We start from the raw sequence: 27296 nt of genomic DNA, 5'->3' as shown, positions 1-27296 counted from the left end.
GGGAGTCCGTGAACCTGCTTAAAATCTTATTGCATTGGTATTGTGTATAAGGTTCTCTCCGAGACATCTCCTTTAGAGGCTGAATTGCCCGAACTTATCAACTGGTAAATCGTCTCTTTCCAGTGACATGGGGATTGCATCATACCAAGAGGCGACCTCGCAATCACGCTCAGTGACATTTGCTGACAGTTATACGAAGAACCCAAACAGCACTTGGGAGTTAGTCTTACCCAGTTACTATATAAAGAATCACCTCGGTTTTCGTGCCCAAAACTGCTTCCTTTTTTTTTTAGACTATTACAATTATAAGAACATGTACAACTTTGGTATAGCACATAAACAACGGGGTGTCTTTTATAAATTATATTTTGCTATTAAAAAAAGTGAGGTCGTGCATCCCCCGCCCACCCCGGTCGAATTTAGAGTTCGCCCATTTCACGGGCGTGGTGGATTTTACCATTTACAATCCCACAAGGGAGGTTAAAATATCGTGTTGCAAATGCAATTGTTTCTGTTTACGGTGTTGTCGCTAACAACACGCCACATATGATTAGGGGGCGCGCAAAGGGGACTCGAAAGGCAAATAAAAGTAATTCATGTATCTTTATTCGAAGGGAGGATGGTGGTGGCGGTAGAGAGCCCCTCTTCCTTGCCGAACAGTGGGGTTGGAACTTGGCCCGAGAAGTCTGAGCCGAGCATCTTTCCTCCGGAGCAGAAGGGCGAGTGGTGAACGATTTAACACAAGGGAGGGAAGAAAAAAAAAACACTTCTTCTACAACATGTCCAGTGAAGTTAAGCAAAGGAAGAGAAACGTTGCTGTCAGTAAGCAGAGCGACGGAGCCAGGGAGCAGAATGTGAAGGGAAAGGTGTCGGAGGAGCCGGGAGAGCAGCAGCAGCCGCCGCCGGGGCTGTGCGGGGAAGGCCGGCGGGCGCTGGATGTCAGGAGCGCCCTGTGTCTGCTCTCGCTGCTCGCCAGCGCGGCGCTCGCAGGGTAAGGAAGGGCGGGCGCAAGTGGCCCTCGCCCGTTTGGCTCCTCTTGGATGAGCTGTTCGTGTTGCCCAGCCACTTACTGTCGAGTTTAATGCTGCTGACAATTATTTTTTTATCTTAGGAGGTTGAAGAACGGAAAAGTTATATTTATAAAAGGGATAAAATCAACTTAACTCAAGGATCTGGATGGGACGGTAGATTTTAGCCGGGCTGACAGCTGTATGGATTCCTGATGAGCCAGAATATACTTTTAAATCCGTGTGTGTGTTTCAAAAGTTGTCAAGAAATATGGCTGTGGTTTTCGACCAATTAATTGGAATTGAGCGGCAAAGGCTGGCCTCCTGTGCGGCCTGTTGCGTTGATTTTTTTTTTAAAGTCTAAATCGAACATTTTTGGCAAAATTCCTGTCCCCAAAACGCCTCGAAAGATGAAAAATAAATACAATCCAGTCAGGGGCGGGGGCTCAAGACTGGACTTCCTGCAAAAAAAAATACTTGTAAACGTACCAAAATGCCCCGTGCTGTTCCCAGAAAGGAGCTCGAAGCAGATTTGTGGACGTGGTCGCTTCGTTGTCAAACCGTTTTGCGACGGTGACGCTTTGCAACGCGCGGAATGTGAACCCCGGGTCCTGCAAACTCCGCTTTTGTGGCGTTGAACCGGCGAAGGAACTTTGCTTTAGGATGGATTAATTTCAGAAACGCATTATTGTTTCTGCCAATTTATTTTTTGCAATGCTTTCCGTGTGTTAATGAACATCTATACACGTTACACGTATTTCTACAGCCTGTTTATCTGTTGTCGGTAGCGCCTTGAAACTTGCTTTTTATTGGAATGTGAGAGTTGCCAGCACGAAGTTATACTATCAGCCCTGCAGCACCTCCAAACAGGGAAAATGGATTGTGCTCATACTACTCTGCTGTCTGGTGGCTAGATACCAGTTATTTTTTAATGGTAATCAAGAGGCAATGAGAGAGACTACTCATTGAGCACACCTAAGCAGATTAAAAAGTTTCCAGGCAGTCGATAGACCCCTTGAAAGCGTTTTCTTTGCCCAAGTTGTAATTGTATGGTAGTCCATTCAAAGCTGAAGTATTGTCAGGTGACCTCAAGGCAATTTACACCATTAGCCAAAATGTAATACACTGTCAGGTCAGCCACATAACTTACTAGGTGTACGGCAATTTTCTTTTATGTCAATGTTTTTCACATTCAGTTCAAAAATTTGAGATGCAGAGCTGGCAGTATAACTACCTGCATGCATTTCTCTCAGAATCGTATCCGTATTTCCACCTCGATAACATTGCCCGTCTCTGCCTCAGCTCATCTGCTGCTGAAACCCTCATCCATGCCTTTGTTACCGCTAGACTTGACGATTCCAATGCACTCCTGGCTGGCTTCCCACATTCTACCTGACGTAAACTTGAGGTCATCCAAAACTCTGCTGCCTGTGTCCTAACTCCCACCAAGTCCTATTCACCCATCACCATGACCTACATTGGCTCCCGGTTAAGCAATGCCTTGATTTTAAAATTCTTATCCTTGTTTTCAAATCCCTCCATGACCTTGCCCCTCCCTATCTCTGTAATCTCTTCCAGCCCCACAATGTGTTCCCACCCGACATATCTGCGCTCCTCTAATTCTGCCCTCCTGAGCATCCCTCATTTTAATCGCTCAACAGTTGGTGGCTGTGCCTTCAGTTGCCTCGACCCTAAGCTCTGGAATTCCCACCCTAAACCCCTTTCTGCCTCTCTTTCCTAAAGCTCCCTAAAACTTGCTTCTTGGACCAAACTTTTGGTCATCTGCCCTAATTTCTCCTTATGTGGCTCAGTGTCAACTTTTTTTGTCTTCTAACGCTCCTGTGAAGTGCCTTGGAATGTTTTACTACGTTAAAGGTGCTATATAAATACTTGTTGTTGAAACTAGTAGCATAAACCTAGAACTTCTTTTAAGATGTAATCACCTGCATGATTTTAACTATTAACCTTTTACTGCTGTTGTCTGGAAGCTGCAGATGCAGAATCATGAATAAGTTCGACATTGTGAAACTTGTCAATTTTTTTGCAGGCTCATGTTTCAGCAGTCAGCTAAGTTTGCTGATGTGGAACAAAAGTACCAGCAACTGTACATGAAATCTGTAGCTGCCCAGGCCCTGGAAAATGAAATTAGCAAAGTTTCGAAAAAGGTAAATGCGATAAAGCCACCCGCTGTACAAATTTTAGCAAAAGAACGAGTGCATGGTAGAGTCAACATAAATTGTGAAAAAATTGCAAACAGTTCAGTTAAGAGACAGTACCTCATATTCACTACATGAGCACTGTGGATCTGGTCCTGTATTGGTAACCCAGAAATCCTGACATCAAGTCCCCAAAAATTGTGAAATTGAATTCAATAAATCTGGTAATTTGTGGGCTAGAATCAGAAAATCATCACGCAAGTTTCTGGGTTGTTGTAATAGTCTTTCGGGGAAGAGAACTTAACACCCCTACTTGGCTCCAGTTCCACAATCTGTGCTTGACATTTGGTACCCTCCATGAAGCAGCCCATTCAGTTGTAAAAATAATAGAAGAAATCCTCCACTGCCTATTTGGGACACCAAAGGTTGGGCAGCCGATGTGGCCTTGCCAATGTTGCCCACATCCACAGAACAAATCAAGAACATCAGTTAAGAAGCCCATAGAAACCTGCAAATTCTTCTCTTCCTACAAAACATGACTGCTATTGTTTCCATACAATTTTTGTTCAGGTACCTTGCTACTGCTGTCATTTTTCCAAGAGATGTGATGCTGTTTCTTTATTAATAATATCCTGAAGAATTATAAGCTAATATTTATATGGAATTATGATGTCCAATAGTTTTGTCTTTATAACAAATCTCTTTTTAGTGTAGAGTTATTGGAATATTTGAATATTTTAGGAAGAAAAAGTATGATAAAAATGCAAGACTTGTTCTGCCTCCCAGAAACATCTCCAAGCATTTCACATGCAATTAATTGTTTTGAAGTTCATTGATTGTTGTTTGGTAATGAACCTGGCAGCCATTTTGCACAAAGATCCCACAAACATAATTCCTGGGGAATAGAAATGATTAAAATGTTTTGCAAGTATGAGGGCATGGAATCCTATTTAAATGTGATTAATTTGATGTAGCATCTTTGCTACATGTTAGGTTTGATGTTTGATTAATTGATGAGTTTGTAAAACTGCTGTATAGTTGGGCACGACGCAATGCAAGGTGTACAGTTTAGCTGTAGTTTCAATAAGTTGTTTTCAGGATTATAAAAGATGAAGCCATGACTACTTGGTGCTTGAGAATATGAAAAAGTATTGTGCAAGAAAAGAGAGTTAGTTCTATCAAACCTTTCTTTCCAATTAAACCATATACAACTCGCACTGTCTTGGCCTCTCCCAGGTTTATGTAACTTCCTGATAAAGGTGACTAACTTTAAGCAAATCTCCTAAACCACCATGAAATATCTCCCTGATCTCAAAGTATCCAAATGAAAATTCCAGTATCAGTCTAATAAAATTTATATTGTTCAGCCCTGCCCAATTAGCATCGGCATTTTCCCAGCAGGACTGGAGACCCACTAATCTGGAGCCACCTAATCTAGAGCCGTCTTTTGTCTCCACTAGTCCTATCACCATCTCGTCTCGTTTTGAATACTTTTATTCTCTCCCAGCCCTGCCTTTCGATCCATTTCATTTCCTTTCCAGTTTTGAAAAGGGTTAGACCCGAAACGTCGACTCTATATTTTCTCTCCACGGGTGTTGCCTGGCCTGCTGAGTTTTTCCAGCATTTTCTGTTGTTGAGACCCACTGTTGGTTTGTGTCCATGCACTTCTCCCAGTAATCTTTGAACCCGTTAGTGTCTGGGATCAGTGTCCGGAATTTCCGCAGAGGTTCGACTGATCTAGAGAAACAGTGTAAACAGCCAATTACGCTGTTTCTGCAGGGTGTTTGATGAAGTTAGAGTGGGAGATTAGGAAAACTCTGCTGAAATTCTACTCAGATTTTTCTCTAGTTCCTTTACAAAGGAGGCAATCGGCACAGCATTAATTACTTTTGGTAAGAGTCTATTACACATATCTGTTCGTCTGTGGTGAACAAAGAGACTTCTATTGGATAATTTTATCAGTTCATGTGGCTGGTGGGTATCTTTGCCCTTTGGCAATGCATATCGGAAATCTGGGTGGACACTGAAACTTCTGATATGTGCTGATGCAGGCAAGGCTCCTCACCGGCAGCACGGAGTTGTAAATGATCTGTCTAATCTCCAGTCTTGCTTCAGTGTTAATTTTGCACTCCTGTTTTGATAATGTGCTATAGTGGATGAAGGCAAGCAAACTCCTCCCTTAAATGTAGACGCACACCGGGAGATTTCTTCCATTCACCACTTACAGCAAAATTGTAAAAAAAAAAAAAAAAATGAAAAACCTGTTGGCAGTTTTGCTACAAATAGCAATCAAATGAAATCATCTTTTACTGTCTGTGGTAATCGACTGTCTTCTGTTAGACCCACCAGTTGGCTGAGATGCCTCTGAAGGTATTGGGATCTTGTACTTGCGCAATAATTGCTTCCTAAAATAACCTTGGATAATTGGCACTCACAAGTTAACAGAAAAGCAACTATTTGAAGCAATCCACACATCTTGACCAATGCCTCTGCTTCATTGCTGATAAAGATATGCAGGCGAATTTCCTTGGGTTCTCCTGATCTGCTGCTGTAGCTTCGGCAGAAGATACGTGGAAACTCCAGATAGATGTGTAAATGGGGTTTCCGCTGAAGTTATGGCAGCCAATTGGGAGAACCCGTTAGGAACTTCCCGGTGATGAAGATTTGAAGAGCTGTACTCCGCACTGGGCCCCATGAAGGTAAATCTCCACTTGAGCTATTCCAATGAATTTACCCATAATGTATTTTGCTCCTTCGTTCAGTTGTAATATATACATTACTCGCCTTTATGTTTAGTAGTAGTCGTCGCTGTTTAACAAAAGGTTCAACTCTATATGCCACAGTTCCTTCTTCATTCCTTATGGTGTAGTGCATATTTGGCTATCACTGGATAGTCTACAACATACTAATCTTATATAAGCCTATGATCTAAGCTGTTTCAAACTATAAATAACAAAAAAATTAATAACACTTTTGAATCTTGTTGCCTTTCACATTACAAAAATAGTTATTTTATTACTGCATATACTATAGGATTATTCTCATGGAGCAGGCAAGAAATTTGTTCCTGATCTTTTGATCAGAAGGGAGCGGGCCTAATGGTCTCTTTTCAGTACCTTATGTTGAGAGATTCTGATCAAAAGATTTGATGATTCACCAATCAGCTTGAAAACTGTTAATTGACCGAGATCTTTCTGATTTTCATATCACACTTAACAAACTGTAGGCAAAGTTTAATGTTCTTTTGAAGAGTGATGACTGGTGACTAGTCAACATTTTTCAAAATGTCATTCTTAAACATTGAATTGCCAGGGCTTATAAGAATCACAACTTTTTGTTAGATTTGCATGCTAATGGTCAATGTTTCTGAATCTTGTACAACTAAGTATTTATTTCTGAGACAGTATATTGAAACATTTCCACTGACTAAAGCTTTCATAGTCCATCACAAGTCCTTTTATATTGAGCATGGTATTTACATTAGTTTACCTTTCCTGCATCACAAATGCATTATCTGCCAAGATACAATCACGTTATTAATTCCGCAGAAAGTACAAGTCATCCTGCAGAAGTACATCTGTTTGAATTTTTAAAATACATCTTGGATTGACTTGATCGGGCCATGTATATAATGAAATTATGTTGATTGTTACAGTTCTGGCATTCAGTTGCCTGAAAAGCTGGCCTTTGGAGATATTTTTCAACCAAAGGCAAACTTTTTGATGTCATTCCCACCATAAAAATGGATGGTAGAATTGAAGGATTGAAAAACATAAGAAAAAAATACTTAGTTGTATTTTTTTTTTAAAGGAAATAAAGTAGAAATCGCAGAGCAGGCTTTATTCATTACATATATAAAGTACAAATATAACCCTTTCAAGCACTGAGAAGCATCAGACACTTGTTAGTCAAGGATAGTTAGCAGATAGAGATGCAAAATAGTTTTACATAGGATAAAGTTCCCTCAACTCTGCCTCAAAAATGTGCTAAGAACTCAGGAGGAGCAGACATTTATCCTTTTCTAGTATCTGCTATCTTGTGGGGTGTCTGAGCGAGTTTGCCAATTTAGTCCAATGAGTGTCAACATTGGGGCACTGCCTACTCTGGACTGGATTGAAACTGTCCAAACTCATTTTGCAGTGGATCTTGACAGCTAGCAGGCAAAGGAGGCTTTCATCCCATTGGTCTGGGCTGAATTCAATCCTAGGTCCCATAAGGGAAAGGTCAGTATCTAATCCACTGCACCATCTAATACCTATGTTTGTTTATTTTTTGTAGTGTAGGGTTAATGTTCTAGTGATAAAGCTATCCCTGATGTCTTGATAATATTATTACTAGAGCATTAGTGTTTGTTTAAGCATAATAGTGTGCGAGTTGGAAACTTCAAAAATGGCCGGTCAGGGAATCTGGAATTTTCCTACACACAACAACATTACAGGTTGATTTCCTCTCCTCACACTGGATTACTTTTTGAACATTTCAAACTATTTATCATAGAGGGATTTTTTGAGCATTAGTCTCTTTTTTTTATACTTTAGGCCAGTACTTCCAAAATCTTGTATGAGTCCTTTTAATATTGTTTCAACATTTATATGAATCATACTTGGTGTGCACATTTATTGGCCACTTGCTCTGACACGTACTGCATTGTTGAATTATTTTGAATAAAGTGAAGCCCTTTGAAAAACAGTTCCAGAGAAATTGTAGCGCTCATAATTTACTTTTATGTTTTAGACCCTCTGGGAAATTGGTCAGCGATGTGTGGAATAGGCGCCTGCTTCACTCAGTTTATTGGTTGCTTCTGTGGCCTAACGAGTGGTTCTTAAAGGCACGGCTGGAGGCTGACACCAAAAACATAAGCGGTGTGCCCCTCCCTATACTCGCTCACAGCTGTGGGTTGCTGCTGGCCCGCGTTTGCCCCCTTACTCTCCGAGGACCTACCTGAGGGCCGCTGCTGGTGTGGCAGCTGACCCAAATTGGAGCTCCAAAGACTGATGACCTACCTCCCTGGAGGTCCGACAGGCACCCACAGTTCACCTGAAATATTAAGATGAGGCCGGAAGCCCAATTTCGGACGAGCCTTTGGCTTCTGGCATGCACTCTGAGCGTGTTGCTCTTTCCGTGCCTTAAAATGTGTCTAAACAAATTTCTGGGACAATGTCTTCAATTCAACTTTCAAAAAAGAGGCATGCAGATTAGCAATAAGCGCATTTACTAATTATTTCAGATTGAATTTGGTCGAACTTTTATAGATGATTAAGTAGATCTGCACCTCTTTTGTGTTGTGGATGCAGCTGGAATCATCAGAAGAAGTCTTACAGAAAGCACTATCATCTAGTTCGGTCATGGCCCTCTTCGAACAGGAGATGTCAGAGCTCCGTAGCAGTATGAATAGCGTGCAGAACAAAGAACAGACAATAGCAAGAAAAATGCAGAATGTCAATAAGAACTTCCAAAATATTTCTGACACCTGGAAACAAAGCTTAAATGAAATAAACAGTGAGATTGCAAACCTGAAGTCCGAGTCAAAGGACATGCATAACAAAATTTCATCAGAAATTAATACCGTTGAACAAGGTGTGAAGGAGCTCAATGAAAAGTTGGAAGATTTAGAAGTTAGCACTATGAGAAATACAAAGGCAATCAAGCAACAAGAAGAGGAGGATTTAGATGGCCTTGAGAAGCAAGCAAATTGGAATACAAGAGCCATTGAGAGATTAGCTGAACAACAGAACAGTTTGATTTCAAAGGATGTAGAGTTAGCAGAAAAACTGACTGAGTATGAACCTAAACTTCAAGAATGCCAAGAACATCTTCCTGCAATTGATGATGGTGTCCACTCTATCCTTAAGGTGTCCAGTGATCTCCTTAGCGCTGAAATGAAAATGGATGACATAACAGTCCAGGTGTTTAATTTGGAGGACAATATGCTAAAAGTAATAACTGAGATACTAGATATAAAAAAAGAGCTGGAATTATTACAGTCTGATGGCATTTAAAAGTCAATAAATAATCTGAATGTCATAGAAGTTACTGTAATGGGACATAATAGAACTATGAGAAAGAAGGAAAGATTTCAGAAGAAGCATTCTACAATTAAAGTCAATGCTCCGTTATACTGCATGTACAAGTGTAGTTGAGCAGCGACATGCATAAGTCACAGTTTTGATGCCTTCTAGCTTTGCTTTTGAGTAGGGAAAGCAAAGTTCCATTGATGCAAACTTATCTGCGCCAAGTGCTGATTATTGGACTTCAACTGCTGGTAAAAGAAATTACAGGACATTGCCCACTTCTGCAAGATGAGCAGCATTATATTGCATGTTTGGTAATGGTGCAACACAAGATTGCATTGGACTAATACAAATATGCAGCGGAAGATATTACAAATATTGAAAATTAGTCTTTGACTAGCTTTTAAAAAGTCATGTGGGAATTAAGATTCTGACTTTAACAAGTGAGAAAAATATTAAAAGGGTTGCCATAAGTAATTGCGGACTGCTATCTACAGTGATTCAGAACTGACCTGATTAACGCTTTCATGTATGTGCTGCACAGCATGCTATCTAAAATAGGCACAAGTGGTTGGAATTAGACATGTGCAAGTTGCTGTGATGGTTCAGTTCCAAGATTAGAGGCATGGGCACAAGTAGTTTTGTAATTTAAAAAAAAAAGTAAATCAATGTTTGTTTGCACACATTGCTAATGCTAGAATAGATACATTAATGGTTCTACGTCAGTGATAGTATCTTCGTTGAATGAAACATTGGTAGCAATTTGAAGGATATGTGTTGTGACTAGCAACTAGTGTGTGAAATTTCAACCATGCCTTTTCGGGAAATTCAAGAGCTATGAGGGACGACCTTCCAATTAATACATTCTTCATGTAATTTAACGGGAAACATTCAATAAAAAGGCAGAACATAAGCACAAATTTAACTTAACCCTTCAGGGATTGAATTTCTTTTTTTTATCTAGTGGATGTTAAACAACAGGTTTATCATTAATAATATTTACTAGGTATTGAATAAGAAGAGAAAATAATACACTGCAGATGCTGGCCATCTGAAATAAAAACAGAAAATGCTGAAAACACTCGGCCAGCTTCTGGGTTCAAAGTCACCGACCTGAGCCCTTGACCCTACTTTCTTTCCCTAGATGCTGCCTAACCTGCTGAGTGTTTACAACTATTTCTGTTTTTACTGAATAAGAAGAATTTGACTCTTGGGTCAGTGATTGTGATTTTTGCACTGTGCTAAAATATGACTAGATTAAACACATTCAATTTCTTTCCAGATTAGAAAAAAGTAATGAATCATTAATTTTGTGTATTTTCCATTTTATTCATTATTAAATCAAAATTAGTTATCTGTTTTCTATTGTACTTTAAGGTTACTGATTTGGTCACTTGATTTAATGTACTAAATAACATCAGGTGTCATATGTCGTGGGATTGAACCAGGTGCTCATTTATCCCTTGTGTATTCAAGCTTGTTACAGCCTGGTTTTTTTTATTTCTGTCCAGCCCATTTTTCTTTCATTGCTTCTATTGATTTAATGTAAGGAAATGAATATATGTTACAATAAAAGAACATAGGAGTTCAAAATGAAGAGCGGAAAGTGTTTCTTAATTAAAGAAAAATGCAAGAAGACAAGCTGGAGAAAGCATGTGGGAAACCTTCATTTGTAACTGTGGATATTACATAGTACACAGTAACCTGTTGTGGGCCTGTGCTCCGCAGTAAATAATGGCAACACACTGGCTGTATGTATAGCAAATGACATGTTGACTTTCTCGGTGTTTGTGTGAGACATTCTAAATAACCACTATGTAATGTCAGCACCTTGAACAATTATTCCACCCAGCAAACTCTAAACAAGCATTGAATTGGCATCACGCCTGTGCAAAAACAGGTTACATTAACACAAAAAACTATTGTACAGTATTTGCAACTTGTAATAGTACACATCAGTCAGTCCATTTAATAATACAACCTGTATCCTTCGCAAAGCTTTTGCCAGTCACTTGTCTCTGTCGAAATACAAACTCATGCCAGATTGTTTTCTGGCAGAATCTTTAGGGACTAACATTATTTCTGTTAATTATGCCTGATGCTGCCTCAACTATTCACTCAGAATACATAGCTAAGTGTAACTGACTACAGAAGTTTATACAGAGATTGTCATCTCTTAATGACATGTTTTCACAGGACTGCATTCTGTTGTCACTGCACCATATGGCCACACTGAACACAAGAACAATTTACTGCTGAGACCAAAGTAAAAGCTGAAATTTCCTTTTGAGAAATCAAAAAGCAACCCAACCATCTCATTGCACAGTTTATTTTAATTTAATATTTGGAGAATTTTTTTAATTTTTTTTAAAGCTAATGGAAACCACTTTCTGGCCGTGATTTTGCTGGCCGTGGCAAGTCTGGTGCGGCCAGAGTAGACAGTGGTCTCAAACCCTGCTCTCTTCTTCATCCCGCCTCCTCCAAGTGATTTTGCCCTGATTGGGCTTGTTAAGCCCGCCATGCGAGGTTCCCGGCCAATTAAAAGGAAGCAGGTCTGATGTCATCTGATGACGCGTCATCAGCCAGTTTCCTTAAAGGGACCATGTCCACATTCATTTTGCCAGTTGTGCTGTCTGGGTTCTGCAGCATTGAGGTGCTGCAAACACTGATGAGCACTGCACAAAGGTGCATGGCTGCACCCAGGCTCTCCCATGATTCCTTCCATATGCTTAAGGAGGGAGTCACAGCACGCAGGGAGGTTCTCTTCCCTTCTAATGGACGGAAGAGACCTCCCCAGGAGATCAACACAGCCTGGTTGCACATTGCACAGAAGGGCACAAACGGGGATGTTGTCAGGGGGACCTGGCTGCAGTGGCACAAACCCTTCAATGATCACAGTACATAAGAACATAAGATGTAGGAGCAGGAGTAGGTCATTTGGCCCCTCGAGTCTGCTCCACCATTCAATAAGATCATGGCTGATCTGATCTTGGCCTCAACTGCACTTCCCTGCCCGCTCCCCATAACTCTTGACTCCCTTAGCATTCAAAAATCTGTCTATCTCCACCTTAAATATATTCAATGACCCAGCCTCCACAGCTCTGGGGAAGAGAATTCCAAAGATTCACGACCCTCTGAGAAAAGAAATTCCTCCTCATTTCCGATTTAAAAGAGTGCCCCCTTATTCTGAAATTATGCCCCTTAGTTCTAGATTCCCCCACAAGGGGATACATCCTCCTTGGATCTACCCTGTCGAGCCCCTTCAGAATCTTGTGTTTCAATAAGATCCCCTCTCATTCTTTTAAACTCCAATGAGTATAGGCCCAACCTGCTCAACCTTTCTTCATAAGACAACCCCTTCATCTCAGGAATCAACCTCGTGAACCTTCTCTGAACTGCCTCCAAAGCAAGTATATCCTTCCTTAAATAAGGAGACCAAAACTGTACGCAGTACTCCAGGTGTGGTCTCACCAACGCCCTGTACAGTTGTAACAGGACTTCCCTACTTTTATACTCCATTCCCTTTGCAATAAAGGCCAACACTCCATTTGTCTTCCTAATTACTTGCTGTACCTGCATACGTGATTCATGTACAAGGACCCCCAGATCCCTCTGTACCTCAGCATTTTGTAATCTCTCCCCATTTAAATCATTTGCTTTTTTATTTTTCCTAGTGGATAACCTCACATTTTCCCACATTAAATTCCATCTGCCAGATTTTCGCCCACTCACTTAGCCTATCTATATCCCTCATGAAACATTACTGCAAAGCCACACTCAACCTCAGCCTCCTGTGCCACTCATCACATCCCCATCACTCTGCCTTCCCTACCCTACTGCTGCACATCCTTACACCAACTTATCTTGCACCTCCACCCATCCCTTTCTATCTACATTATCACTTCCCCATCTCACTAGCCAGCCCTTGCACTCATCCTTGTCCAATCATTCGAACTAACACACAAGGTTGCTTTAGCCAATGTTCATGTAAACTTTCTGTTAATGTGTTGTCAAGCATTGAAATCTTTATTTTCACCACTTTGCCTTCTTGGATAGATTTGTGTGCACCTTTGAAAGTGTTGTGAGTTCCAGTGAATGGTGAGACATAATAGCCACCCCCCTCCATCCAATGATGATGATGATGAGTGTGAAAGGAATGGCTTGGACATTGTAGGGATGCTTTATGGTGCTGGTGTGGGGTGGTGCCAACTTGGTGCATCATGTGGTAGCCAGGGTGTACAGTGTTAAGTCAAGTAAATCTGGACATGGTGAGGCCATTGCTGGCATCCCAGGCAGCAATGTGCACGGGTGGTGATGCCGTGTCCAGTGCAGCATCAGTTGTTTGCGGAGAAGGTTGGTGTGGATGTTGGTGATGCTGGTGTTGGGGCTGATCATTGGGAATCTGACGAGCAAGGTGAGATTTTTTTCAAGGGCACCGATGCTTATGGAATAGATGGCAGGTGAGGTTGAGATGACAGAAGCGATCTGTCAATGGTGAGAGAGGTTGTTCCAATGAGGTGACACTGGATAGAGAGTTTGCTCCAAATACTTGCAAGCTGCATAAAGCTCGATCTGTCTTCTAAATGCAGTAAGTAACAGCTTCTAACCTTGGAAAGTGAAGACTTATGAAATGAGAGCTTTTATAGACCATTTGCAGCTGTCTGGTTAGTAAATCATTCCATGCCGACACAACGTGATCCCCGTACTCCAGGAAACTCGTAAAAAACCTGGTAAAATGGTAAGTACAGGGGCAGCACGGTGGCATAGTGGTTAGCATTGTTGCCTCACAGCGCCAGGGACCCGGGTAACTGTCTGTGTGGAGTTTGCACATTCTCCCCGTGTTTGCGTGGGTTTTCTCCGGGTGCTCCGGTTTCCTCCCACAGTCCAAAGATGTGCGGGTTAGGTTGATTGGCCATGATTAAAATTGACCCTTAGTGTTAGGGGGGATTAAATACGTGGGGATAGGGCTTGGGTGGGATGGCTGTCGGTGTAGGGACCGGGTGCTAGGGTTTGGATGATCAGCCATGATCTCGTTGAATGGCGGAGCAGGCTCGAAGGGCCGAATGGCCTACTCCTGCTCCTATCTTCTATGTTTCTATGTTACATGGGAAAATCCTGCTTAACTACCTTTTTAACAAGCTTTTCAGTATCTAAATTGACTGACCCGCTGCTTGGTGTCGACCCATTGTCGATCTTTTTGATTTTGACAGTGGACCCGCCTCCAAACCCACAATCTGAGTGCCTGCAAAATTCCGGAACCTCTGCAACAACACATTAAACACAACTACCCCAAATCTAGGGCCACTAGAAAACGGCAGTACCTTCAGGCTCGTTTCTCCAACAAGCTCAGAGATATTCTGTGGCATGAGAATGTAGATGCTGCGGCAGGTGCAAGGGTGCAGAGGGGGGTCCCTGATCACCAGGGACACTGCGAGGAAACCCAGCTGTCAGGTGTGGAGAGGGTGCAGTGCTCCAAAAAGTAGCCGAATGCAGTCAAAATTATCATCCTATTTCAACCATTTAAAAAGAGCTCTCTTCATTTACATCAATGATAAATGATTGCTTCCACTTTTTTATTTTGTAAATTTAATATCAAAGCATATGACCAAGTGGGCCTCTAAACACGCCACAATGTAGAACAGCAGATTGCCTTTTTCTCACCAACTAAAGATTAATTGGTCAAGTTACTTTAAGATTCTAATAAAAATGTACAAACTGTCTTACTAAAGAAAATCCAAATTGAAGTATAGTTGTTTATATTCAGAAGCTGGTAAGATCAATCTGCTTTTGCCAATGGGAAACTAGAATGGATCTTAATACTCAGCTCCTGTGCAGTGCATTTGCCAACTGCACCTATGCTTACAACAACAACTTATATTTATATAGCGCATTTAATGTAGCAAAACATCTCCAGACGCCTAACAAGTCTGCCATCAATAAAAATATTTTTGACACTCTGCCACAGAAGGAAATATCAGGACAGATGACCAAAAACTTGGTCAAAGAGGTAGGTTTTAAGAAGCATCTTAGAGGAGGAGCGAAAGGTGGAGGGGGTTAGGGAGGGAATTCCAGAGCTTGGGGCCAAGGCAGCTGAAAACACAGCCGCCAATGCTGGAGTGATTAAAATCGGGGATGTGCAAGAGGCCAGAATTGGAAGAGCACAGAGATCTTGGAGGCTTGTAGCGCTAGAGGAGGTTACAGAGATAGGGTGGGGTGAGCCCATGGAGGGATTTGCAAACGAGGATGAGGATTTTAAAACTGAGGCGTCGTTGGACCAGGAGCCAGTAAAAGTCAGCAAACACAGGCGTGATGGGTGAACAAGACTTGGAGCGATTTTAAGATACAGCAGCAGAGGTTTTTTTTAACCCCCCCCCGTACTGATAGTACGCTATCAGCATGACAGTTGCATTGAGCAGGAGCTGAACCAGAGCAAGTCTTGTCACCGCAGGGAAAACAACACCGGGGAGAAATTCTGCAGTGGATTTCGAGACTCCTAAATCAAAGAATACTATGGGCCCTGACTGCAAATTCCCAATGCTGCATGTCATCAAGGTTGTTAGTGCATCAAATCACCTACTGCATACTACATCCAGTCCCTGCACCATGCTACAGAGTTACTGCTGCAAAATATCACTTGCAGGTGCTTCCAAATTAAACCACAGCCTATAGGCTCAAAGCTTGAGACTTCAGCAATCAACCAAGCTACCATGTGGAACCAGTTAGTAATCAGCAAAACTAGGTGGAATTGTACAGCCTTTCCCTTAGATGAGAAATGTCCATATAGAAACATTGAGAGAGGAAATACAGTAGAAAGATAAAATAAGTTACTAAGTTGTACATGAGACCACTTCCAAGCCACCAATGGTGTAATGATATCTATGTTTCACACTGGTGTAACAAAACAAACTATTTTATATTAAAATTTGTTCTCTGTATTTAAACAGAAAAGATAGTGGACAAATATTGGATATGATATTTATTCAATGTGCAGACGTAATACACAAGCATTTATCACTTGTGTTACCCATTCAGGTCAGTTATGACATCACAAAACACATTTAGCTGGGTTTTTTGGGCTGCAAAAATACTTGTATTAAAATAATTTATTTTCATTTGAAAATCTACTGTTATAAAGAGGATATGTCCGAGACGATTGTCCAACTTCGCGCTGTTGCATGGCTGGCCTCGCCCACCAGGAGTGTGTATCGGAATTTCCGATGCACAATGCCCACAGTTTTTCAGCCAGATATGGTCAGAAATCACATGCAGCGCGTGCCTAAATTTCTGATATGCACTCCCAGTGGGTGAGATTCTCCACTGGGAGCACAAAGTCAGAAAGGGACTCCTGTCATGGCCTACCATGCAATACAAATACTATCTTCACTCATGAGGTTAAGCATAACCCACTTGTGAGTATCCAGTGCATAGCATTGTGGAAATCCTTCTTGCCCAACATATTACACATTGTAAAAAATATTTTTTCCTTTTACATGAGATATAGAATTTGTGAGAACCGTCACTACTTTCACACAAACCACTAACAATTGAAAAAGAAAACCAACTAGCTGTGCACTTGTTGTTAGCACCACTGAACACTTGCTGTAACCATAGCAATTTGTCAGTGTTCCCGTTCCCTGTCCATACAATCTAAATACAGGAAACTTTGTGTTATCCGGAGGCTAAATGTCCGGCAAGCTCGAGCCACCAGCAAAAATCAGGAGCTGTTTTGTTAGGTTTTTTTTCTTCTCGTGGCTTTTTTTTCCAAAAGTCAGGCTCTGCAAAGTCTCTGTAGCTTAGCAACAGCTTCAGAGAGACGCTTCCAAGGTACGGGCCGACTGTTTTAGAAGCTGTTGCTAAGGAACAGTGTTTGTTGTCAGATATGGAGATGAAAAGCTCCGTATGCTTCAACATTAAAGCTGGTGTGTCCGGCAGTTTTGAGGGGACAGCAACAGCTCGGTCCCGTCGGTGCCGGATAGCACAAAGCTTCCTGTAACTGGACCTTTTCTGTCCTTCTCACGAAACCCCTGATGTGATTGTAATTTTCTTACTCTCCCAATCTCTTCGCCATTTACTGAATTAATGGACTCATTCAGCCATTCACTCTTAAACTTAACTGAACCAAAATAAAACAAACCATCTCTGCTTCCTGTAATAATCACACACCACCTTCCACAACCACTGAACAGCCAGAGATGTTCTGTCAAAATGTCGACGGCTAAGCGTTCTGGGGAAGAAGTGTCCACCACACGAGTGAAAAAAAATTAAACTTCTGCTAAAAGGTAAATATTTTTTATTGAGCTAGCTGGAAGTAGAATCTGAGGGAGGAAGTTTAGTTTTATTGTATTTCCCATCAGTGAAGAGTAGTTGGCTTTTGATTTGGTCACTTCTAAGTTATGCCTCTCCTTGATTTGGGGATTAAATATTGTGCTTAACTTATTATGCGGTCTAAATATCAGTTTGCTGGCTATGCAATGTGCTGTATTTCTGCTAGTTTGAAAGCAGTGTGCAATCTGGAGTGACTACAACCATTAAAAGTGTAAATCGGCTATTTGTAGAGTAGTAAGGGATCATTTCTGTTGATTAAAAGTATGAAAAATCACTACTTCTTATCATGTGGGAGAATATGATACTCCTCGAGCAGCTTCCTAATAGTGCCTTGCCCTTGTTCACGTGCTCTATTATTTAGAACATTATTACAGGAGAAATAGTACAAGTTGTGGCAGGGTCTTTTGTCCCATTTTCTCATTTAACGGCCTGATGATGCCATAAGTGACCAGAGTCTTTCAGATTTGAAAGCTGTGGTTTTTCACTTCCTGCACATGCAGAGTACGTGGACCCAAACATTAACAGTTATTGCAGCCGTGGTGCACCTACTGGATTCAGCAGGATCTCATGCTGCACTCTCACATTCACCTTGCACAGACAGAAAATAACCAACAAATGCCACAGATTCAACAAGCTAAAACAGTTAATCACATTTATTTCCAAAATTAGGTGTAATTATAAAAACAACAAATTAGACTAATGCTAGAGTATAAAAAGCTCAGATTTGTAACATACAGTTTCTTCAGACTTCTCACCTGCCTTTCTCCAGTAGTTAGAATGGTCTCCAGGAATGAAAACAGGCTGTTGAATTAACAGACAAAATATTGAGCACTGGCATAGTGAATATTACAATCTTCCTGTTGGCAATGGAGTGTGGTTTCCGGTTGGGGAATTTCATTTGAAATATGCAAGACACATAATCATAGCATCCTTTTGTTTGAGCAATCTTCAGAGTTCAGCAAGAGTCTACATTATATGCTCAAGTCTCTAGAGTGGGGCTTGAATTCTTTGAGTCAGAGGCAAGCATGCTACCACTGAGCCATGTCTTAAGGGTACAAGAGTCAGCAGATAGACATTGCTTTCAGCTGCTTAATTTCTTTGGAGGAGGAAGGCAGACAAATTGAAAGATATTACCAAACAAAGATAAGAACATAAGAAATAGGAGCAGGAATAGGCCACTTGGCCCCTCGAGCCTGCTCCGCCATTCAATAAGATCATGGCTGATCTTGGGCTCAAAGCCACTTCCCTGCCCACTCCCCATAACCATTCACTCCCTTATTTTGTAAAAATCTGTCTCTCTCCACCTTAAATGTATTTAATGACCCAGCTGCCACGGCTCTCTGGGGCAGAGAATTCCACAGATTTACGACCCTCTTGAGAGAAGAAATTCCTCCTCGGCTCAGTTCTAAAAGGGCGACCCTTTATTCTGAAACTATGCCCCTGAGTTCTAGATTTCCCCATGAGGGGAAACAACCTCTCTGCATCTACTTTGTCGAGCCCCCTCAGTGTCTTATATGTTTGAATAAGATCGCCTCTCATTCTTCTAAATTACAATGAGTATAGACCCAGCCTTTCTTCATAGATCAACCCCCTCATCTCAGGAATCAACCGTATGAAATGTCTCTGAACTGCCTCCAATGCAAGTATATCCTTCCTTAAATAAGGAGACCAAAACTGTACGTAGTACTCAAGGTATGGTCTCACCAATACCTTGTACAGTTGTAGCAGGACTTCCCTGCTTTTATACTCCAACCCCCTTGAAATAAAGGCCAACATTCCATTTGCCTTTTTGATTACTTGCTGTACCTGCATGCTAACTTTTTGTGTTTTATGCACCAGGACCCCCAGGTCCCACTGAACTGTAGCATTTTATAATCTCTTAAATGGCTTAACACTGTAGCTTTTGTATAGTCCATGGCCAATTTTGCCAATTTTAATCCGGAGTCACAACAAAATCATATTTGCTTTTCATGGTACACAATAATGATTTATGCAAACAATTCCTGTTTTTTGAATTGAATGAGTTGGACCATTTTAAAGCAGCCCATCCTGTTAGCATCACCAAAACACAGGACTTGATGATATTTACATGTAACCTCACCAGCAAAAAACTGGGTCGATGAGCCTGACATTGGGATGAAAGAGCCAAATTTAGTCAAGTAAAAGGGAATGTGGTTGACAATCTCCCAAAATCTGAAATAAAATAGGAAGAGTATAGAAGTGTCTCCTGTTTTTTATACCCATAATTCCACTTGTATTGTCATTTTTTTCCCCTACTCTTTCTCTTTGTTCTATTCCTGTCTAAATGCTGCTCAGTTTTACATTGTTTCAGTTTTAATGTAGAGTTACACCCAAAACATTAACTTGTCTGTTCTCTCCACAGGTGCTGTTGACCTGCTTTTTGTTTCCAGTACTTCTGTTTTTGTACTTTTTTAAGCATTGTTTTGGCAGAATGCGGCTGGGGATATTTTTCCATCCATATGAAAGACCACAAATTTCACAAAATGTGGCATAAATAATGTGTATTTTGCATGTAGATTGTGGTGTTTCAAGCTGAACACAAGATTAACATTGCAGTACACATTTGCTTTTTGTTATTCATTCATTCTCGGGCACTGGCAAAGCCTACATTTAATACCCATCCCTAGTTGCCCTGACTGAGTGGCTTGCTCGGCCACTTCAAAGGGCAGTTAAGAGTTAACCGTATTGGTGTGGGACTGGAGTCACACATAGCCCAGACCAGGTAAGGGCAGTCGGTTTCCTTCCCTAAAGGACATTCATGAACCAATTGGGTTTTTACAACAATCCAACAGCTGCATGGTCACTTTGACCAATACCAGCTTTTAATTTCCAGATATTTGTTTAAACTGAATTCAAATTCTCAAACTGCGATGATGGGAGTTGAACTCCCATTCTTTGGATTATTAGTCCAGGCCTTTAGATTACTAGTCCAGTAATATTTATTGTTAATTGGTTCCAGAATCAGCAATGATCTATGCACTGAATATTTCGCATTGACGCCTTAACAGGAAATGAGGCTATGGTAATTGTGAAGAAAATACTAACATTGAACCACTTTTATGATTTCACTCACTTTGAGGCAGCTTTGAACCTCATTTGAATCTTCCCTATCAGCATTGGGAACTTGATGTATGTGGAATCAATGATCAAATCCAGATTTTACCATTTCATGGCACAGCACATTGGAGCAGTATTGTGCTGCAATGGTCTTCAGAATGGTCAATGTCTTAAATTATCTTCTTTGTTTAATCCTTCTTTCAAAGTGTTTTTATTAAACTGCATGCAGGTTACTAAGACAATATAGTAATTAATTTTTTTTTGTGATTGACTTTATTGAAACGTTTGTTGAAGTATTTTGGCAGAATATGTACGATGCTTTTAAAAGAAACATTTGTTTCCTGCAATTAAGTTTTTTGACTCTGTATTCACATTTATTCAATAGTTTGTGCTAAATTCTTGTTTGATAGCAAACAATATGTGGCATTTTGACACTGTCACTTTCAACACTTCTTTACTTTCTAAAAGTGTTCTGATGTGAAAGTAATGACATTATTAGTAACCCAGCAGCTCAAGTGCTTGTGCTTTTAACTCTAAACCAGAAGATTGAGTGCCTGAATCCCAGGGCTGCCTGTCACTTAGACTAGCTTGCCATAGTCAAATGCACTCTGTCAGTTTTCAGTTGAGCTAATGAAGCGAATATCACGTTGAAATGAAGTATTTAGCTTGAATAGAGAGTCCTGATTGTATTTGGCTCATTCTTCCAAAGTTCTCTTGCTCTTATCCCCATGTTACCCTTGCTTGGCCAACATGATTGAAGTGCATTGAATAACAATGGCTCAGCTATGCTGGCCATTTTACACCCACATAGCCTGGCACTCTGATTTCCTCCAAGACTGGAAAAACCATTGCATATGAAAAGGCATATATGTACTATGTTATGCAGCATGTGTGTGTATGTGTTTGGTGCATGCAATTCTAAAGGGGGTGCAATAATGGAGAAACCTGGGGTTATATGTGCACAAATCGTTGAAGGTGGCAGGGCAGGTTGAGAAAGTCGTTAAAAAAGCATACGGGATCCTGGACTTCATAAACAGAGGCATAGAGTACAAAAGGAAGGAAGTTATGATGAACCTTTATAAAACAATGGTTCAGCCTCAACTGGAGTACTGTGTCCAATTCTGGGCACCGCACCTTAGGAAGGATGTGAAGGCCTTAGAGAAGGTGCAGAAAAGATTTACAAGAATGGTTCCAAGGATGAGGGACTTCAGTTACATGGATAGACTAGAGAAGCTGGGGTTGTTCTCCTTAGAGCTGAGAAGGTTGAGCTGAGATTTGACAGAAGTGTTCAACATAATGAGGGGTCCAGACAAAGTAGATAGAGAGGAACTGTTCCCATTGGCAGAAGGGTCGAGAACCAGAAGACACAGATTTAAGGTGATTGGCAGAAGAACCAAAGGCGACATGAGGGAAAACTTTTTTACGCAGCGCGTGGTTATGATCTGGAATGCACTGCCTGACGGAGTGGTGGAGGCAGACTCAATCGTGGCTTTCAAAAGGGAATTAGATAAGTACCTGAAGGAAAAAAATTTGAAGGGCGGGGGAATGGGACTAGCTGAAGTGCTCTTGCAGGGAACCGGCACGGGCTCGACGGGCCAAATGGCCTCCTTTGTGCTGTAACCATTCTATGATTCTATTTTATGACTCTATGCAATGTAGCACTCTCCTCGTCCATGCTGTCAATACCTCTAGAATTGACTTTTTTTTGGAATGGGTTTCCCTTCTCCGTGCTTCACACACCATTGCTAATACAAACTCTGCGGTTGAGTCCTCTATCTAACATACACTTCCTCCATTCTAGGATACTGTATTTGCTGCTCATAGTGTTCGCTCCTTGGGAGCCCAAATGCAAACATGCCAATCTAGAAATCTAGCAAAATGGACCAACAGCTTCAAATATTGGCTTATGACATGCAGTCATGTTGAAAGCTCTTGTCCTAATTTAAGCTGCTGGTGTACACTTGTGTAGCAGAGGATTGGTGTCAAAAATTACAGGGAGTTTCCTCAATTTCCAGTGGCAAATTGCAAGATAATGTGGATCTGGTTTGGCATTCCCCATTGCTAAATATGATAGATTGTTTATGCTGCTGTCACAGTGAAACCGAGGCATTCTTCTCCCTCCTCTCCCAGCTCACGGAGGCATGATTCTTTACCTCGAATAAATTCTCCCTTTTGCCTCAGTTCCCACTGTCACCCTTTGCTGCCTCAACCTCCAGTTCATGCTGGCACTGTTCCACACCCCCTCCCAGTTCGTGCTGGCACGGTTCCACACCCCCTCCCAGTTCGTGCTGGCACGGTTCCACACCCCCTCCCAGTTCACGCTGGCACGGTTCCACACCCCCTCCCAGTTCGTGCTGGCACGGTTCCACACCCCCTCCCAGTTCGTGCTGGCACGGTTCCACACCCCCTCCCAGTTCGTGCTGGCACGGTTCCACACCCCCTCCCAGTTCGTGCTGGCACGGTTCCACACCCCCTCCCAGTTCGTGCTGGCACGGTTCCACACCCCCTCCCAGTTCGTGCTGGCACGGTTCCACACCCCCTCCCAGTTCGTGCTGGCACGGTTCCACACCCCCTCCCAGTTCGTGCTGGCACGGTTCCACACCCCCTCCCAGTTCGTGCTGGCACGGTTTACACCCCCTCCCAGTTCGTGCTGGCACGGTTCCACACCCCCTCCCAGTTCGTGCTGGCACGGTTCCACACCCCCTCCCAGTTCGTGCTGGCACGGTTCCACACCCCCTCCCAGTTCGTGCTGGCACGGTTCCACACCCCCTCCCAGTTCGTGCTGGCACGGTTCCACACCCCCTCCCAGTTCGTGCTGGCACGGTTCCACACCCCCTCCCAGTTCGTGCTGGCACGGTTCCACACCCCCTCCCAGTTCGTGCTGGCACGGTTCCACACCCCCTCCCAGTTCGTGCTGGCACGGTTCCACACCCCCTCCCAGTTCGTGCTGGCACGGTTCCACACCCCCTCCCAGTTCGTGCTGGTAATCCTTTTCCCTTCACTCTGGCACATTTCTCCCCCTCGGGCCACATTTACAAACCCCTCTCTCAATTCAGGAAGGCACTCTTCGTTGCCCCTGCCTCTTTCCGACCTCCCCCCCCCCCCCCCCCCCCACCCCACCCAAACTGGGGCACTCTTTGTCCCTGGCTTAGCTGCTCATCACTGCTTCCAACTGCTACCTGATGCAGAGTGCTGCAAAAATGTAACAAAATTGAGAATACAAATAGAAGTTAAGGTGTTGGAATGAAAGATATAGACGCGCAAGTTACAACTTATTGACCAAGCCAAGAATGCACATCTGTTTTGAATGACACAATTATTGATTAATATGAGGTTTGTTGACATTCTGTAACCTAGGATGTTATGACCTAAAGCAGGCTCCATTGTGACATAAAGTTACCTAAAATATAGATTAAAAATAACAAATGGTTTGTTTAGAATTTTGTGAAAAGGTGATTTTTATGGACTGCATAATAGCATGACCTCTATTTTACTGTTGGACAGAAATGCTTTGGTAATTCCATAACTAATATGATGGCACATCAGGTAAGTACAATCCACAAAGGCAGCTGTAGAGTAAAATGTGTTTTGCTATCTAATTATTTGGCAGCATATGCTATTTATATAACTTGAATGTGAGTCAGCTTGGCTCAGTTAGTCCTCTCCTCTTAATGAGTCAGAGTCTAGAGTTGAGTGCATAATCTATGCTGGCACTCTAGCACAGTAGAGATGCTGCCTTGTCAACAATGTCCTTCAGATGAGATGACGAATCTGTGTGCCTATTCTTGTGATTAAGATGGATTTTAAAGATCCCATGGCAGTATTTGAAGACGAGCAAGGTGTTCTTCCTGCCAATATTCCTCCATCAACCAACACAAGCCAAAAGCAGATTAAACTGGTCATTTATTGCATTACTGTGTGTGGGAACTTGTGTGCAAAATGGATGCTGAAATTGCCTACATAATAACAGTCACCACATTTCAAAGTAATTCATTGTTTTTGAACTCATTTTGAGATGTTCCTGAGAGAGATGATAAGGTGCTATATAATTGTTAGTGTTTATCTAAGAATAGAACAAATACACATAAAGTAAGATGGTGAATTTTCAGTTTTCTATTTAATGTATCACTACTGAAGCAGCTTGTTTCTCTGCCTGTGTAGTGTGAAAGTGCACAAGAAATTGTGGACAAACTTAAAGACCATTCACTGCTGAAGCAAGTAGAAGATCTGAAGATGGAAATCATGAAAATGAAGATATGGTCATCCAGCATCACGGAGAAAAGAAATGAGTTGGATGAAAAATTAGTTTCTCTTTCTGATACCATTGAAAGGATTGAAAAGAGTACTGTTCAAATATCAAATGATGTCACCACAAAACTTTCTGGTGTCAGAACTGACATTCGGCGGATATCTGGTCTGGATTCAGATATTAGTTTACTGAAAGATTCTTTGCATCAACTGGAAAGCAAGGTTACTAACGTAGAGAAAACTGCCATCCACAACATAGGAGACTTGATTGCAACCAGTGTTGAACGAGTCACGCAACTTAAGAATTTGGTGTCTGGAAATGCAGACAAAGTTGGGTTTCTACAGAAGAAGTTGACTGAATTGAAGGCTGAAGATAACAAACTTTCAGACAGACTTTTTAGTCTAGAAAATAGTCGAGCTAAACTTATTAAAGCAATCATGTTTGCCAATGACCTTAAACCTAAAGTTTACAATCTCAAAAAGGACTTCTCTCTCCTTGAGCCACAAGTGAATGATCTCATTGGAAGGATTGGTCGAATTTCTTCTGGCCTACAGAAAAGAAATGAAGAAATTGCCAACTTAAAGAAAGAAGTAGCAAACTGCACTGTAAATTCAAATGACAATCAGGGTGCAAAAGATCGACTAAGTCAGGTCACTACTATGGGTCAGTGATTGTAGATTTTGCTTACAGCAGGGTACTAAATTGGAGATTTTAAGTGTAATTATCTGAACTTGTCTAAGTAATTTGCATTCTTGTCAATGCTCTTTGTTTTTCTATTATTACTGAGAGTATGGAGTCGCGCTGCTCTACGGCGAGCATTATGTTACAAAATAATTTAGTTTGCTTTCCCATATATATAAATATATATACAATGCTGAAACACTCGGATACAGGAAAGACAAACCAGTGACATTTCCTCGGAATGCAGCAGAGGATTGGCATTCACGTGATGGAATATATTTTCAGAATAAATTGTTTCATTTTTAAAATAAAATGTTTTACATATTTACATTGTATTGGTACAAGTATTTCATTTATGCTGCAGTATCATTGAGTCAGCGATTATTTGCTTGAAGAATTTTACCAGGTATGATTAGAAGTAATTTTAAAAGGTACGTGTGTATTACAGCATAAAAGTGACGGCTCTGAAACTAAACCATGGGATCCTAGCGTAACAAACACTTAACGTATTCATCTGAAATTCCGCTTTCAACTGAAATTCCGCTTTCAATTTTTTATAGCAGAAGCGTTAAGTTGTTTAATACAAATCTCCACTAAAAATGTAGTGAGAGGAATTTCAGACAAATGTGTTCAGTGTACACTAGTATCCCATAGTGCAATCCCTGTGCCAATGTTTTGTTGATGGTCAAGCTCTATCTTTTTAAGGTACTTTTTCTATCTTGGATTTTCCCACATCATTCGCCATTCAAGTCAGGCAACCAGCTGGACTGGAGGTGTGCAAGCATGGTTGAGGCTGTTATAGTCTCCAATTTACTCTTGTGAAGTGCCTGATATTGTTAAGTATTTCCTCAGAGTAATATGGCTGAGCTCAGGAACTCAACAGGTGAAGGACTGTAGATACAAATGCATGCCCTATTGCACCATACTGGAGTATATTGGTCAGTGCTGCCCCGTAGTATAATGTTTTCAGACTTTGCCAAATGGTGGCAGTGATTATTTTTACAATGTTACATTTAATCTTTATTTATCAATGTCATTAATTACATAATGGTGCTATGTCGACTTGCTTATCTATAGCACCTAAAAGAGCTATATTTAGTTTCCTAGTTAGTTAATCCTGGCTACAAACATTACCGTTAAATTACCTTAAATTGACTCACATTACTAAAATTTCTACATTATAGTCACTGCACTTCAAAGTAATTCATTGTATATTAAGTTCTTTGAGATGGTTTTGAGATGTGATAAGGTACTTAAGAGATAGAAGTAGGCCATATAGCCTCTTAAGCTTGTTCCACAATTCAATAAGATCATGGCTGATCTACCTCAACTCCACTTTCCCGCCCGATGCCCATATTCTTTGATTCCCTCTAGTGTCCAAAAATCTAGCAATCTCATTCTTGAATATACTCAACGATTGAGCACCCACAACCCTTTGGGGTACAGAAATCCAAAGATTCACAATGACCTGAGTGAAGAAATTTCTCTTCATCTCAGTCCTAAATGCCTTATCCCTTATCCTGAGATTATGACCCTTAGTTTGGGACTCTCCAGCCAGGGGAAACAGTCTCTCAGCATCTACCCTGTTAAGCCCTGTAAGAATTGTATATATTTCAATGAGATCACCACTCATTCTACTAAATTCCAGAGAATATAGGCCCATTCTAGTCAATCGCCTCATAACGACAACTGTCTCATCCCAGAAATCAATCTAGTGAACCTTCGTTGCACTGCCTCCAAAGCAAGTATATCCTTCTTTAGGAAAGGAGCCAAAAACTGTACAGAGTAC

The 27296-nt window shown here is 41.4% G+C and overlaps 2 protein-coding genes across 4 annotated transcripts in view; one reads left to right on the top strand and one right to left on the bottom strand.

Moving 5' to 3' along the window:
* Nucleotides 1–1577, bottom strand: part of LOC147105665 (cAMP-dependent protein kinase type II-beta regulatory subunit-like) — a 334744-nt gene extending 333167 nt beyond the window's left edge. For both annotated transcript variants that reach the window (XM_086010222.1, XM_086010224.1), the window contains exon 1: nt 1497–1577. The gene's annotated coding sequence lies outside the window, so the exon portion shown is untranslated. The remainder of the gene's footprint in view (nt 1–1496) is intronic.
* Nucleotides 428–25837, top strand: ikbip (IKBKB interacting protein). Of its 2 annotated transcripts, none has more exons than XM_086010227.1 (3): nt 428–991; nt 3055–3172; nt 8458–10771. In XM_086010227.1, exons 1-3 carry the CDS (start codon nt 780–782, stop codon nt 9160–9162), a joined length of 1035 nt encoding a protein of 344 aa, XP_085866353.1. In that variant the 5' UTR covers nt 428–779; the 3' UTR covers nt 9163–10771. The 2 variants fall into 2 exon arrangements, with proteins under 2 accessions (XP_085866353.1, XP_085866352.1); XM_086010226.1 differs by lacking the exon at nt 8458–10771 and adding an exon at nt 24739–25837 and having other exon boundaries at nt 438–991.
* Nucleotides 25838–27296: the final 1459 nt, after the last annotated feature.

Source organism: Somniosus microcephalus, chromosome 17, assembly GCF_052327205.1.
Source record: "Somniosus microcephalus isolate GS21.2 chromosome 17, FLI_Smic_1.0, whole genome shotgun sequence".
NCBI lineage: Eukaryota > Metazoa > Chordata > Chondrichthyes > Squaliformes > Somniosidae > Somniosus > Somniosus microcephalus.
This window is presented reverse-complemented; position numbering and strand designations above follow the sequence as displayed.

What these genes read in the sequence shown, in the direction of transcription:
- ikbip (XM_086010226.1), top strand. Translation starts at nt 780, where the DNA reads ATGTCCAGTGAAGTTAAGCAAAGGAAGAGAAACGTTGCTGTCAGTAAG. An exon ending in GCCAGCGCGGCGCTCGCAGG is followed by an intron (nt 992 to 3,054) that starts GTAAGGAAGGGC and finishes ATTTTTTTGCAG; the next exon opens with GCTCATGTTTCAGCAGTCAG. An exon ending in TTAGCAAAGTTTCGAAAAAG is followed by an intron (nt 3,173 to 24,738) that starts GTAAATGCGATA and finishes CTGCCTGTGTAG; the next exon opens with TGTGAAAGTGCACAAGAAAT.